Below are 12139 nucleotides of genomic sequence, written 5' to 3'. Positions count from 1 at the left end.
AATGTGATCTGTTTAGAGTTTGATGCCTTTTCCAAAGGGTCTATTAAACACCTATAGCTGAGAGTCTCTTAGTAGACAAATGTATGTTTTTGGGAGCATGGGGAAGTAACTTGACAAAGACAGAATAATAAATACTGAATTTTGGGTAAAATGTGTATTTCTTATTGCAATATACTTTTAGTAGCTTCTCTGTACTTTTCTTAGGCCAGTGTTATAAATTATCATCAAGTGATAATTTAATCATGTAAGACTGGCTCTGTTGTGTTAATGCTCTTGTTAACAAATATGAGGTCTGGAGAAATGTCTTCTCTTTTTTCATAGGCCTCTGTATTTCTGTCATGATCTTTCATTAACTATAGGAAAAAAATTGTCCAGTATTTAATTTTGGGAACTTTTGGGCTCACCCCAGTTTGTAGATACACGTTTTCCAAATTCCCATTCCACTCCAGCTTGCCTTACTTAGATTCTCGGCATTCTCCATGCAATTGCTGTGACAGTTCCTCCTTCTCCCAAAGCAGCATTTCCCACTCAGGGTTTGCCAGGCTGTGTCAAAAGCGGATCTAGAGCAGAGCCACGGAGGGATGGGGAACAGCAGCAACTTGTTGCAAGTGCTGCATTTCCCCCACATCTCTTTGGACACTCATTAACTTCAGCTCTTCCAAGGAATTACTTGTGGGAGTGCCAAGAGTGTGGGGGGCAATTGGTGAGTTCTCAGTGTAGAAAGAGTTACGTAAAGAAGTTTGTAAAATATGCAAATGCCCCTGCAAGTACCTGGCACTTGTAAATTTACTAAAGCCTTGAAGAAGCTACTGTTGTTGTGCTGAGTGTCTGGGTTTAGATTGCAGGTGAAGACTAAAGCTGAGGAGAGCATGTCAGCATCATGCTCTCATATCCTACAGCTGGTTTGTGGAGACCTTTCTTCATATAATAGCATCAGAACCAAAAAGGGGAGATGTAAAAGAGTGGTGCCCTCTCTCCCCGTGGAAAATTTGTTATTTTGTGATGTAATTTCTGAAATCTGTGCTCAGCAGACAGATGATTTTTACTGTGCTAAATATAAGTATTTTCCACTTGCTGTAGGCAAAGAAGTAAAGTGTGTGTCACTGTTTCCCCCCATTACTGACAGAGTGCAAACCCTAGCATGAGCAGCAGGCACTACTGACAAAGCTGTTGAGAAAAGCTTGTCTGTACCACAGAGGGTTTTCACGTTGAAAATCTGCTCTCTCATAAATGTCCACAGTGAGAGGTGGCAATACTTTATCTTCTTGCCTGTGCTGCTGGTTGGTGACACCAACAGACATGGTCTGAATATCTGAAGCTCTGGAAAAATTCAGTTCCTGTAAGAGAAAAATATAAGTCTTTTAAGTGGTACTTGGATTAAGAGGAGCAATAAAAACCCCTTGATCTCTTGGTTTAGGAGAGTTGAAGCTGCTTTTGTAGATCTGAACTGGGGTCTGAGGCTGATGCACTGGGCTGCACCTTGGTACAGCACAGGTAGCACTGATCCATCATGAGTCAGGCTCACAGAGGGTGTCTCTGTTCCCACCCTCTGGATGTTGGGACTTCTGGGGGTTTTTAAAGTCTGCTTTCTGTCTCTGGCTGGCTCATGCTTGAAAAGCACCTCACAGCAAAACACTTCCCTGCCTGGTGCAGAGGGTGAGTCACTTAGCATTGCTACCAAAACCCCCTTCCTGAGGAGGAACTGAGAAGGGTGAGAGGGAGGGATCAGGGCAAAGCCAGGAGGGAACTGCCCAAAAAGGACCATCACAGTGAGCATGTTCCCCAGACAGCTGACTGGTGATACAGACCTCTGTCATGCTGCTTTCAGCTGAAGCAATGAAGCTTTCCAAAGCTATGGTTGCAAGTAGAGCTGTTTTTTCATGACCAAGGATGAACTCATCCTACTATTCAGCCTTTTTACCTTGTTTCAGTCTGGTGGTTACAAAATTCCACAAAAAGTGGAAAAAAAAAAAAAAAAAAAAAAAGAAGGTAGTTTAGACTGTCTTTTTGGCTTTTAAAAAAAGTGGCGTGGTTGTCAGACCTGTTACGTGGTGTAAGACTTTCAGAAATTCTTGGTATTATCTTTTCTGTGCTCCTGTAAGTCAGGACTACAGGGAGATGGTACCAAGCTAATTTTGAATATTTTCCTCTTAAATATGTATCTGCATGGGTAATTAAAGGAAATACATTTTCCTTCTCCACCCTTGGAACCCAAGCACCTGCTGTGAGGCTGTAAAAGTTATGAGTTAAAAGTTGTTATGCCTGGCTGTGTACATAAAACTTAAAGGCTACGAGAGACAGCATTGAATAGGGGCCAGTGGGTTGAGTCTGCATTCCTGTTGTGGGGTGTTTCTTGTGGATTCTGTGTCACGTCTGATGGGAATGTCTTGTGATTGTAATCTCAGCTGTAGGAGCAAGTGAAGAAAGAGTCCCAAAGGCAAGGTACTATCCTTTGCAAAACAGGAATGAGAGAGGCTGGGTTCAAAATAATTGTCTGATCACATGCTGTTACTATAACTATTTTCTTTAGGATACTGTTTCTCAGTTGGAGTGACACTCTGAGATATTATCTCATGCTGGATTGAGGCTATTTGGACAGGAGCTTTTAAGATAAATAGACTCACCTTTGTTTGACCTCTTCAGTTAAAAATTGCTCATATTAATAGTACCCTAAGTAATTCTTTATCCTTTTTAGATGCTTTAAATATAACAGCTGTACTTACATGATCTAAACGAAACTGAAAGTTCTGTGTCTGTGCAGATGAACTAGTGTTTTGCCCCAAGGAGACTGAAACTGAAATGGAGGGCAGGGTGCAATGTAAAAGTGGCCTCACTGCATTCCCAGCAGCAGCAGAATGGCTGGAGATTGCCGAGTGGCTCTGTGGTACATCAGCTGTTTCTGAGCCGCAGGTGGCAGGGACAGAGCTGTACAGGTGTCCCCTGCTCCAGCCCTCGGCCCTGGGTCAGGCTGGTGAGAACCAAGCGCTGCTGCCTCAGGGCAGAGTTTGGGAATGCAGCCCAGAGTATGGATGCTAAATCTGAACCACAGTGCCTGTACAAATTACAGGCCGCATAGCTCCTCAGGCTGCCTGAGAAAGTAGCCTGGGAAAAATATGAGAAGGAATTAAAACAATTCTCAGGGACGCTAAACAGCCTTGCAGGTGTTGTTTTGCAGTCCTCTTGTTTTCCCTTGCAGGAGAGGGTCAGGGGGGTGGTGTGCCCCTGACCAATGATGGTAATGTAGCACTTTGCTAACCAATAAGAGTTTCCTTTCTGTACTTTCCACGTATCGGTCTATAAGACAGGCCTGAAGCAATAAACTAGAGAATTCTCGTGTTGAAACTCCCTTGAGAGTTCATGTCGTTCTTTATAGCCGTTCCCAGTCGGAACGACACCCAGAGTATCTCCAGGGCTCTGGTGCAGGTGGGATCTGCGCTGCCTCCCAGGGAGCTCTGTGACCTGCTCCTGCCATCTCCTGACCTTTGGGCCACAGCCCTGGAGAGAGCAGAGCTGCTGCTGCCACAATTCTCCCTCTGCGTGGGCCACACAAGCGTGCCCTGGGGGCTGGATTAGACACGTGGGGCTGGGTTTGGTTTCGAGGGAAGAGCTCTTCCCTACAACCAACTCGTGTGGAGGAGAAGGCTGCACTGAGTCTGAGTTATGCAACGTTAGCAAGCTCGGGATGCTGCTGTGAACGGGGGTTGTGCAACTTTCCTGCATGAATAATGCCTGATGAAAGCAACGCAAATGCTCTGTTGCTAAAGACAACATCTTTAGTTTCCATCCAAATTTGCAAATATACTTTTTTTTTTTTTTTTTTTTTTTTATGCTAGACCCAGCCTTTTAAATATAGAAGCTTTAAAAAAGACTTCCCTGTGTCTATTCCTGCACCTAAATCAGCATTTTCCAGAGGCTGAGCAGCACCTGGAGTTCCCCTAAGGCATGTGACTTGTGAAAGCTGTAGTGTAATTAACACTCTGAAAAATCATGTTGCAGATTCATGTGCCTAAGGGTAGGGTTTTTCCCCCTGTTTTTTCTTTTTCTCTCCCCCACCCCTTCCAGTCTCTGGCTGGATTACCAAATCTTACAATTTTATTGTTGCCCTTGTGTTAATTCATGTTTCTTAGAGCTTCCTCTCTAAAAGCCAGGCTGGACTTTGAGAACAGTGAGGAAAACCTCACAATATGGATTCAGGTTCCAAACCCATTAGCAAATGTTTTATTGATTATTTAAAAACTAATTTAATAAAGAAGAGAGTCTTGTCAGGGTGGAGATCCTTAAAAACTGGTGATGTTTTCAATCCTTGAACTACTGCTTTAAATATTTCTTTTAAAAGGAGCAGTCTCTGAAGATGCCTAAAACAGCAGTTGTTATAATAGTGGTGTTATTTCATCTCTTCTTTTCTGGCCCTGACCCAATGTTGAGTTTCTTGCCTGTGCTTGCTGAAGGACCAGTCATTATTTTATTTGCTGTGACAGAAGAAAACTCTGATTTCTTTGTAAGACCAAGAGTTGGATACTTTAATATGATCCTTTAACTGCTTTTTTTCAAAGCTGGGCCATGTTTATTATTGCTTTGCAGTTAAAGATACTGATAAAAGAGAAACTCCCTAAAGGCAAACTTCTCCCTTGTCCTGCCACACTGTACACAAACCTCACCGAGTTCAGCTTTTTCCTCTCTACCTGTGGCTGAATCACATCCTGTTGCTCACTCATGCAGATCTGTCTGAGGACTGAAGAAATCAAACTTAGCAAGATGTGGTCATCTGAAATACCAAGGGAGGTCCGAATGTCCCGGGTCAGGGGCTGGAAATAATGGACATCGTGAGCCTTCCCAGCATCCCAGCTGTGCCAGGCATCCAAAGGCATCCTCGTGCTGCTGCTGGGACACAGACACAGACAGGCTGGCTGCAGCGATACTTTCACGTTCTGAGGTTTTACATCTCCACGGGTCACAGGCAGCTGGAGCTTCTGTTGCTGTAACATCTCCATAGCAACGCAATAGCAACAACAATAAATGACAACAACCTGGAACAGCAGCGGAGTGCAAACAGTTGCGCAAGAAGCGTGAGAAACTTGGGGCTGGTAACAATTCTGGCTGTGTGCGACCAGCAGATGCCACTGCAGCCCCGGGAACGGGGCCTGAGCGCTGTAACTGCGGCACAGGGGACACCTGGTGGCCTTCTCGGTCCTCTGAGCTGATGAGAGCTTGTGCTATGCCTCCTGATACGGGGGGTGTAAAGGGCACACTTGGGGAAAAACCCCCTTACAGACACATCTGCGTGATTAACTCTTAGGGCAGGGGACACTCTTCCTATGTAGGACTCTGAAATTGTTGTTCTTCCTGTCTGAGTTTCTTGCCTTGTGATAAAGTGAGATCCATCATGGTGTTTCTGCCCCTGCATGAAGGCGTGCAATTAATATTTCCTCCCAGGTTATTGCTTTGGGCCCAGCAAGTGCTGGAGGTTTCTGTCCCAACCAGTGTGCTTGGCATCATATTCAGGATTTCATAAACACTGGCTATTGCATGTTCATAAAATGGTGTGAGCAATCTGCTTTCTTTAGTATAAAGATGATATCCGTGAGAAAAGATCTTCCATTGAAATATTACTTAATAAAAAAAATGAAGTAATGATAATTTTTTTATATACATACGGTTTTTTGGGTTTTTTATTAGTTTTTTTGTTGTTGTTTTTGTGGGTTTTTTTCAGAGAAAGCAAATAGCAGCAGCCATGCAGTTTCTTCTGTAGTTCTAACTTCTAGATATATAGAAAAATATATTTTTAACCCCCTTGACTGAAGTCTGTCTGGAGCATTATCTATTTAAAAGGTATTTCTTGTTATTCATATAAACCCCACCCTCATCAGAGGCCTTAAATTGCTGGGAGAACATTCTGGGATTCAAACTGGTGCAGCTGTACTGTACAGATGTCAGGAGAGTTTGAGGATGTGGTGGTGGCAGGTCTGTGTCATTTAAGCTTTTGTGTGGGATTTGTTAACGGCGAAAGAAGTTGGCTGCAGTATCAATCTGTCTTGGGGCTTTTACAAGTTTTTATGGCCTGCTGGTGCTATTCCAGCCACTTTCCTTCATGTGGAAGTGTCCCCCTTCCTGTCACATCTCACCATCTCTATCAGACAGGTGTGTGCAGGGCTCTGGTGGGAGGAGCCCTGCTCTGAGCACCTGTAACCTGTTCAGGCAGCCTTCAAGGGGCCCCCCACCAGTGGGTTCTTCATTCCTACCTGAATTCCTCTTAACATGATCCCTTGTTCCTAAGGGTAAGATTGTGTATTCTGGATCACTTCAAAAAAGCACTTCTGGACATGAATGGTCCTGTTGTGACTCTTGCTGGACATTCATGGATCAAACCATGAGTGACTTTTACCTTGGTTGACACTGAAAAGGTGGATTGCTGTTTTGGCTGAACAATACTGTAGTTCAAGCAGTGCAGATCCATTAGAATTTGAACAGATACCCTCTCATCCTTACATATATACTCCCTTTTGAAACAGTCAGTCCCCCTTCACAAGCTTTGAAAGATCTCAAGTCATGAGCTGCACTGCTCTAAAAATTAAATCTCATCCCAATATTTTAGCAAAGTTGTTCTGTCTAGTTTTGTTATTTTACTTGCTACTTTGGTTTTGTATTTGAAATTTAAGCACTTTGATGCAATCAAGTTGTATTGTCAGTCTTTACTGTGCAGCTGAAAGGAAGGGAGATACACCTTGCTGAAATGGATGGTAACATTAATGAGTGACTATGTGAATAGAAGAAAGGAAGAAATAAAAATACAAAGCATCTGGAGAATGGGATCAAGAGTTGTGGTAGTCTTTCAAGGATTTGACTAAACTGGATTGAATGAGGATCTTTTTCCTCCAGAAGAAAGCACATGAGTCTGTTTAACAAAGGAAGAGTAACACAGTTTAAATGAAGCTCTTTTTTTCATAGATTGATCTTGAAAAATCCTTTGTCTCTCTATGTGGCTTCTTCTAAACTGATTACACCAATGTGGTTGTTTCTGTAATTTAATTATCTCTGCACTCAATGAGAACAAGTTAATTAAAAGTCTCTTCTTTTGTTGGCTGAAATGTATTAGTTTTTCCTACGTGGAACTTCATGGCTTTTGTTTTCTCCTCGTGTCACGGGCTGGTTTTGTTCAGTGCAGCTGTGCTCCCTACTGCATAACAACTCAATATAGCTGGCTTTGTAGCCCCTCCTTTTTATGGGCTGGACAAAATTACCTCCAGGGATTTGCAAATGTAGGTCAGTAGTGTAAAAACCCAAGTCCCATTCCTATATTAAAGTTTGCTCCCAAGTGGGAAATCAGGTTAGCTTCGGCAGGTTGGATTGCAGGCACTTTGTTGTTGGAAGGCTGAACATGCGTGCAGGGAAGTCACTGGGCTTCTAAGCATGGTCCCGGTAGCCTGGGTTTGGAAATCATGTTTTGCTTAACCAGAAAGGTTTTTATTTTAGAAAGCTCTTGGGAGATGAGCTTAACCCTGGGCTACGGTAATGTCAGGACTGAACAGGGCTGGGCATAGTTTGTATTTGGGTTGGCGGCAGCCAATTCTGCGGAGCTGCGTGACTCAGTAGCTGACACACTTCCTCCTGGGTATGAGTGCCACAGCACGTTGGTAGGAGGTGCTGCATGCTCCATGAGTCATTAAACCCAAAGCACTGAATTTTTCCTGGTCATTAAACATCACTTGGCTGCCTTGGTCGGAGCACGGCTTTTGCCTTCTGACTAACCCGGCTCCAGCTCCCTCCCTCGCCGGCAGTCAGGGCTCATCGTGTGCTCTTTGCTTTCCTGCTAAAGTGCTGCAGATCCCTGGTGTTGGCACAGAGTATCTGGTCCTCCTTTGTGCTGGGGCCATCCATGCACTTAACAGCTCCGAAACCAGAAGGGCAAATGCAACCTCACCTAGTGCGAGGTGTCCCTGCCCATGCACAGAGCTGGAAATAGATCATATTTAGAGTCCCTTCCAACTCAAACCATCCTGTGATTCTGTGAGATAATCAGACAATATAAACTGGATGATTTCTTGTTTATCAGTGCATGCAGAGCCAGGGATCTTGTGCTGTTATTTTTTTTTAATCTCCTTCTTAAGATAACTCCTTGGAGTGAAATCCACCAACCTGAAACTCAAATATTTCATGTCCATTTCAGGAATTGGCAGGAGTTTCCCCTTACCTACAGCAGCATCCAGAGGAGCTTTGAGCTTTGCAGGTTCCTAAGGACCTGCTATACCATGGTAGTCACAGATGTGGCTCCTTGTTCACCCATTATCTGGAGTGAGCTGCTCCTCATGTCCCTGCCGTGACAGGAGTGAAACATTTGCATTGTAGCAGGCAGATGAGCCACATGCCAAGGCCAATGTGACTTGAGGATACTGTATTAGTTCCATGCTAGAATGTTCTTTATAGGCAATGGCTCTAAACTTGACTAGAGGTGTTGATGGTCAGGTCATACCCTGGAGCAGGGAGCTCTCATTTCTGACCCCTGCAGACCTGCAGGACTTCTGTAGTTTTAGGAATTGCAGGTTCTGAACTGATGAGGATGAAAGAGGGAAAACACAGAAAGGAGAAATAGGCAGTCATTCTCCCTGAGCCCTAGATAATTTTTGAGATCTGCATCTACTCTAATTTACCATCTGTGTGGATTCTTGGTGGCTTTTGGAGATGTCATTTCTAGGAAGTTTCATGTGTTAATCATGAAGATTTGTAAGCAAAATTTTTCTTTTATGTTGTGCATTGTACCCTGCCAGCTCTGACTTACGTTTGAGCTGGAGAATTCTTGGAAATACCCAAGTATGAAGGAAATGCCTGTCCTTTAGATATGAGTAGAGGAGACACTCAATTTCTAGGTGAATATCCCACAATCTTTACAAATATCTTATTTGTTAAGGTTGTACTTTGATAGAATACTTTTACTTTTGCAAGAACCACAGTTCTGTATTTATTGGAATTTATTGAGTGGATGGTCTATTTTTTTTGGTATATCAGACAAGGGTCTCAGTTATGTTTCCAGTACAGAGATAAATGGGAACTATTATTTCAAATATATTTTTTCCAAGGTTGATTTCAGAAACAAAAACTTAGAAGGAAGTGCCTACACAGAAAATGTAAATCTTAGAGCTGTAATTATTTTAATCCTCCCCTAGAATTTTTCTGGGAATTAAGGTGACTGTCATTCCTCTGTTTGGAATCTTCTGGTGTATTGTAATCACTTATTGTCTGTTGTCAGATGTTATTCAGTGGCCATCCAGTACAAACCTGCTTAATCAGAGCCTCTAAAGGCTCTGTTCTATTTCTTAGAGGAGAGGTGAGCAGTTAATAAGTCTTTGACAGCAACAGGAGTCTTGTCTTAACCCACTCACTAACTCAGTACGTGGAAAACTCCTCAAAGTTTCAGATTCAGGATTGCTTTTAAGTGGATACCTGCAATAATATTTGCAGCTCACACGCTGATTCCATGCTGTGCTTGTTCTGCCCTCCCTTCAAGGACCTGATCCAAAACCAATTTTGAAATGAGCAGAAAGTCTTCTATTGATGTTGTGCTTGAGAGCAGATCGTGAAGAAACAGCAGAGGAAGCGATAACATAGTGGTGGGTCATGTGTCTTGTGTCTGCAGTGCTGGGGAGCTGATGTCATGTTTATTAGAAGCCAAGATCAGAGTTCACAGGCTCAGGAAATGTCTGCAGAGTTTAGGAATGGTTTGTAACTTCTATCCCAATGACAGGTTTATTTGGCACTTTTTGATAAGTGGCCTGTTTGAAATTTCCTCTCCAAGTAAGCAATTTGTAATTCCCACTTGAAAGGGCTACTGTGGGGGATGGTGATGGGGCCATATTTGAAAACCATTTATGGTTACTAACATCCTGGCATCTGTCATCCAGGAGTCCTGTGCCTTTATTGTTTTGATCTGTCCAAAATGATTTCTTTATACAGAAACTGGAAAGCTTTCTTTGTGTCCTGAGCGCTGATAAAAATCTTCCTTAAAACATATAAATAGAATTCATGACTAAATTAAAGGATCATTAGAAATAGTTCCACTGTTTTCCCATCATGAAATTTGCTCTCTTATTTGGGTCACCTTGTCTCATTCAACCTTACAGTGCATTTTTCTCTATCCATTGTCAAAATACCATCATCATGGCATTCAAATTCTGCCAGTTCTGTGCCATTACACTGATTCCCAATCCTCATTTCCTGAGCCCAGCTCCTGCTTCCATAAGCAACAATGCAGTTGGTTTGCAGGTGTTAGAGGTTTCTTCCACTCATGGCTTCTATTGACTCCCAAAGAAAGCTGGGAGAACTCTTGTTGTACTGGTGATGTAGCTGCAGTTCTTAAAGGATGTTAACTAATGGAAGCACTTAAATAATTGGGATTGTTCAGCCTGGAGAAGAGAAGCTTCAGGGTGACCTCACTGTGGTGGCCTTCCAATACCTGAACGGAGCCAACAAGAAACATGGAGAGAGACCATTTACAAGGACATTTAGTGACAGGACAAGGGGGAATTCAAACTGAGAGTAGGTTTAGGCTGGATATTTTAACAAGGTTCTTTTATGTGAGAGTGGTGAGGCACTGGATTCCTCATCCCTGGAAGTGTTCAAGGTCAGGCAGCAAACTTAGACTTGGCTTTCAAGTACTGATTTTTATTTTAAGAATTAAAGCAGGTATTCTGGGAAGTGTCACAGAAACACAAGCTCTTCAGAATCAGCACTTAGGGACATGGAGGAACCAAGCTCCACGGTGTTTAAAGAGGATTAGCAGGAGTTATGTTGTTACCAGAGCTTCTGAGACACCCAAGTCTCCTGCAACAGGAATACTCTGAAAATCTACTCTTTAGTACATGTGTAACACTTGGAAATAAGCCCCAGTTTACTGTGTCATTTGTGTGCTCTTTAAACCATCTCAGCTCCTTTTTTAGGGTAAGGCCTAGTTGGGAAAATGATGCCTTCCCTGTTCTGATGCTTTCAAAATCCAAATACATGGAAGAGACCTGATTTGCATGGAAACACCCTGAGGAGAAGCTGTAAGGTTGGGAGGACAATCTGAATCCCTTTTCCAAGCTGCTGCACTGTTTGTTCAGGCTTGGAATCACATAGGCCAGTCTTGAATCGGATTCAAATTTATTTCTTGTCATCAGAGGTTTTTTGCATCAAATATCCCTGACCTCTGTCCTCATCGGTGGTAAACCAGACAAGAGCATCCAAATGGCACTTTGTGTTAGTCTTGATTTTAGTCTGTTCTTGGTTTCCTGTTCAGACTGTTCAATGCCTGCTGGGGATGATGTCCCAGAATCCCCAGGAAGGTGCTGCAGCTCAGCGTTACAAGGTGAGTCTGGTTCCTGCCAGCAGAGGACATTGTTGTTCAATAAATTTCTCCAAGAGCCTCTTGGCTCTTTAGCCTGATGTTTTATAGGGTTTTGATATACTTGGACTATTTGTTACATTTACAAAGCTTATTTTGGTTGAGGACTGAAAACTTTTGAGACTTTAGAACACAAATTGCAACTTTACTATCTCCCAGGTCCTGGAAGGAGAGAACTTTTTGTTATGCCAGTTTTCAGCCAAGAATACACTGCTCATCGAAGTGCTGCTGACTGGCACCAGCAGTGCAAGGATTGTGTGTTTTGGGTAAGTGATCAGTGGGAGGAATTGAAATCTAGGAGTACATTATGGATCTCTTATTAGTAAAAGTTTTACCTGCACATGAAATATAAGAAAATATCATGCAGAATTTGAAATTAAGGAGGCTGATGCTGCTGCAGAAAGTTTAGTGGAAATAATTGGGTTTGTTCAACCATTTCCTGATATCAGGTGTGGAGGTGGGAGCTGGGGAATCAAGCTGTTAGTATAAAGGGCCAACAGGAGAAATGGAAGCTCCCACAGACACAGGGCAGCCTCAAGCCATGTGCAGAAGAGAGGAGGAGCTCCGAGGTGGTGCTGAAAGGAAAGGAGTCCTTGCTTGTGTGCCATAGCTGTACTTGGAGCTGGGAGCTTACATCTGGTCAAGTGTCTTCTCTAGGAGGTCAGTCCCAAAATTTAGAGGACTCTTGAAGGGCACAAATATCTTGTTTGCCAAAACCAACCCCCAAAATCCTCCTGTCTCCCCCACTTTGGGGGTAAAAATAGATAT

General features: G+C 43.1%; 2 protein-coding genes across 17 annotated transcripts in view; one reads left to right on the top strand and one right to left on the bottom strand.

Annotated features, from left to right (window-relative positions):
• Nucleotides 1–12139, top strand: part of BMP2 (bone morphogenetic protein 2) — a 235838-nt gene that overhangs the window by 49570 nt on the left and 174129 nt on the right. For 5 of the 16 annotated variants that reach the window (XM_086873829.1, XM_086873751.1, XM_086873730.1 and 2 more), the window contains one exon: nt 11531–11637. The exons of 10 other annotated variants lie outside the window; for them this stretch is intronic. The gene's annotated coding sequence lies outside the window, so the exon portion shown is untranslated. Of the gene's footprint in view, nt 1–11266; nt 11336–11530; nt 11638–12139 lie in introns of all 16 variants that reach the window. One more of the 16 variants, XM_086873723.1, reaches the window with a different exon arrangement.
• On the bottom strand, nt 1057–7079 carry LOC147655169 (uncharacterized). Its single transcript, XM_086873932.1, has 2 exons — nt 4659–7079; nt 1057–1337 (listed from the first exon to the last, which is right to left on the bottom strand). The coding sequence occupies exons 1-2, from the start codon at nt 4989–4991 to the stop codon at nt 1137–1139; spliced, it is 534 nt and encodes a 177-aa protein (XP_086730058.1). The 5' UTR covers nt 4992–7079; the 3' UTR covers nt 1057–1136.

The sequence above is a fragment of the Cyanistes caeruleus genome, chromosome 2 (assembly GCF_971803275.1).
Source record: "Cyanistes caeruleus chromosome 2, bCyaCae1.hap1.1, whole genome shotgun sequence".
In the NCBI taxonomy this organism is placed as follows: Eukaryota; Metazoa; Chordata; class Aves; order Passeriformes; family Paridae; genus Cyanistes; species Cyanistes caeruleus.
Note: the sequence above shows the minus strand (reverse complement) of the source record. Positions and strands in the feature narration are given on the sequence as shown.

Coding starts and splice junctions, on each gene's coding strand:
- LOC147655169 (XM_086873932.1), bottom strand. CDS start 4,991: ATGGAGATGTTACAGCAACAGAAGCTCCAGCTGCCTGTGACCCGTGGA. Junction 1,338..4,658: donor AGAGGAAAAAGCTGAACTCG/GTGAGGTTTGTG, acceptor TTTCTCTTACAG/GAACTGAATTTTTCCAGAGC.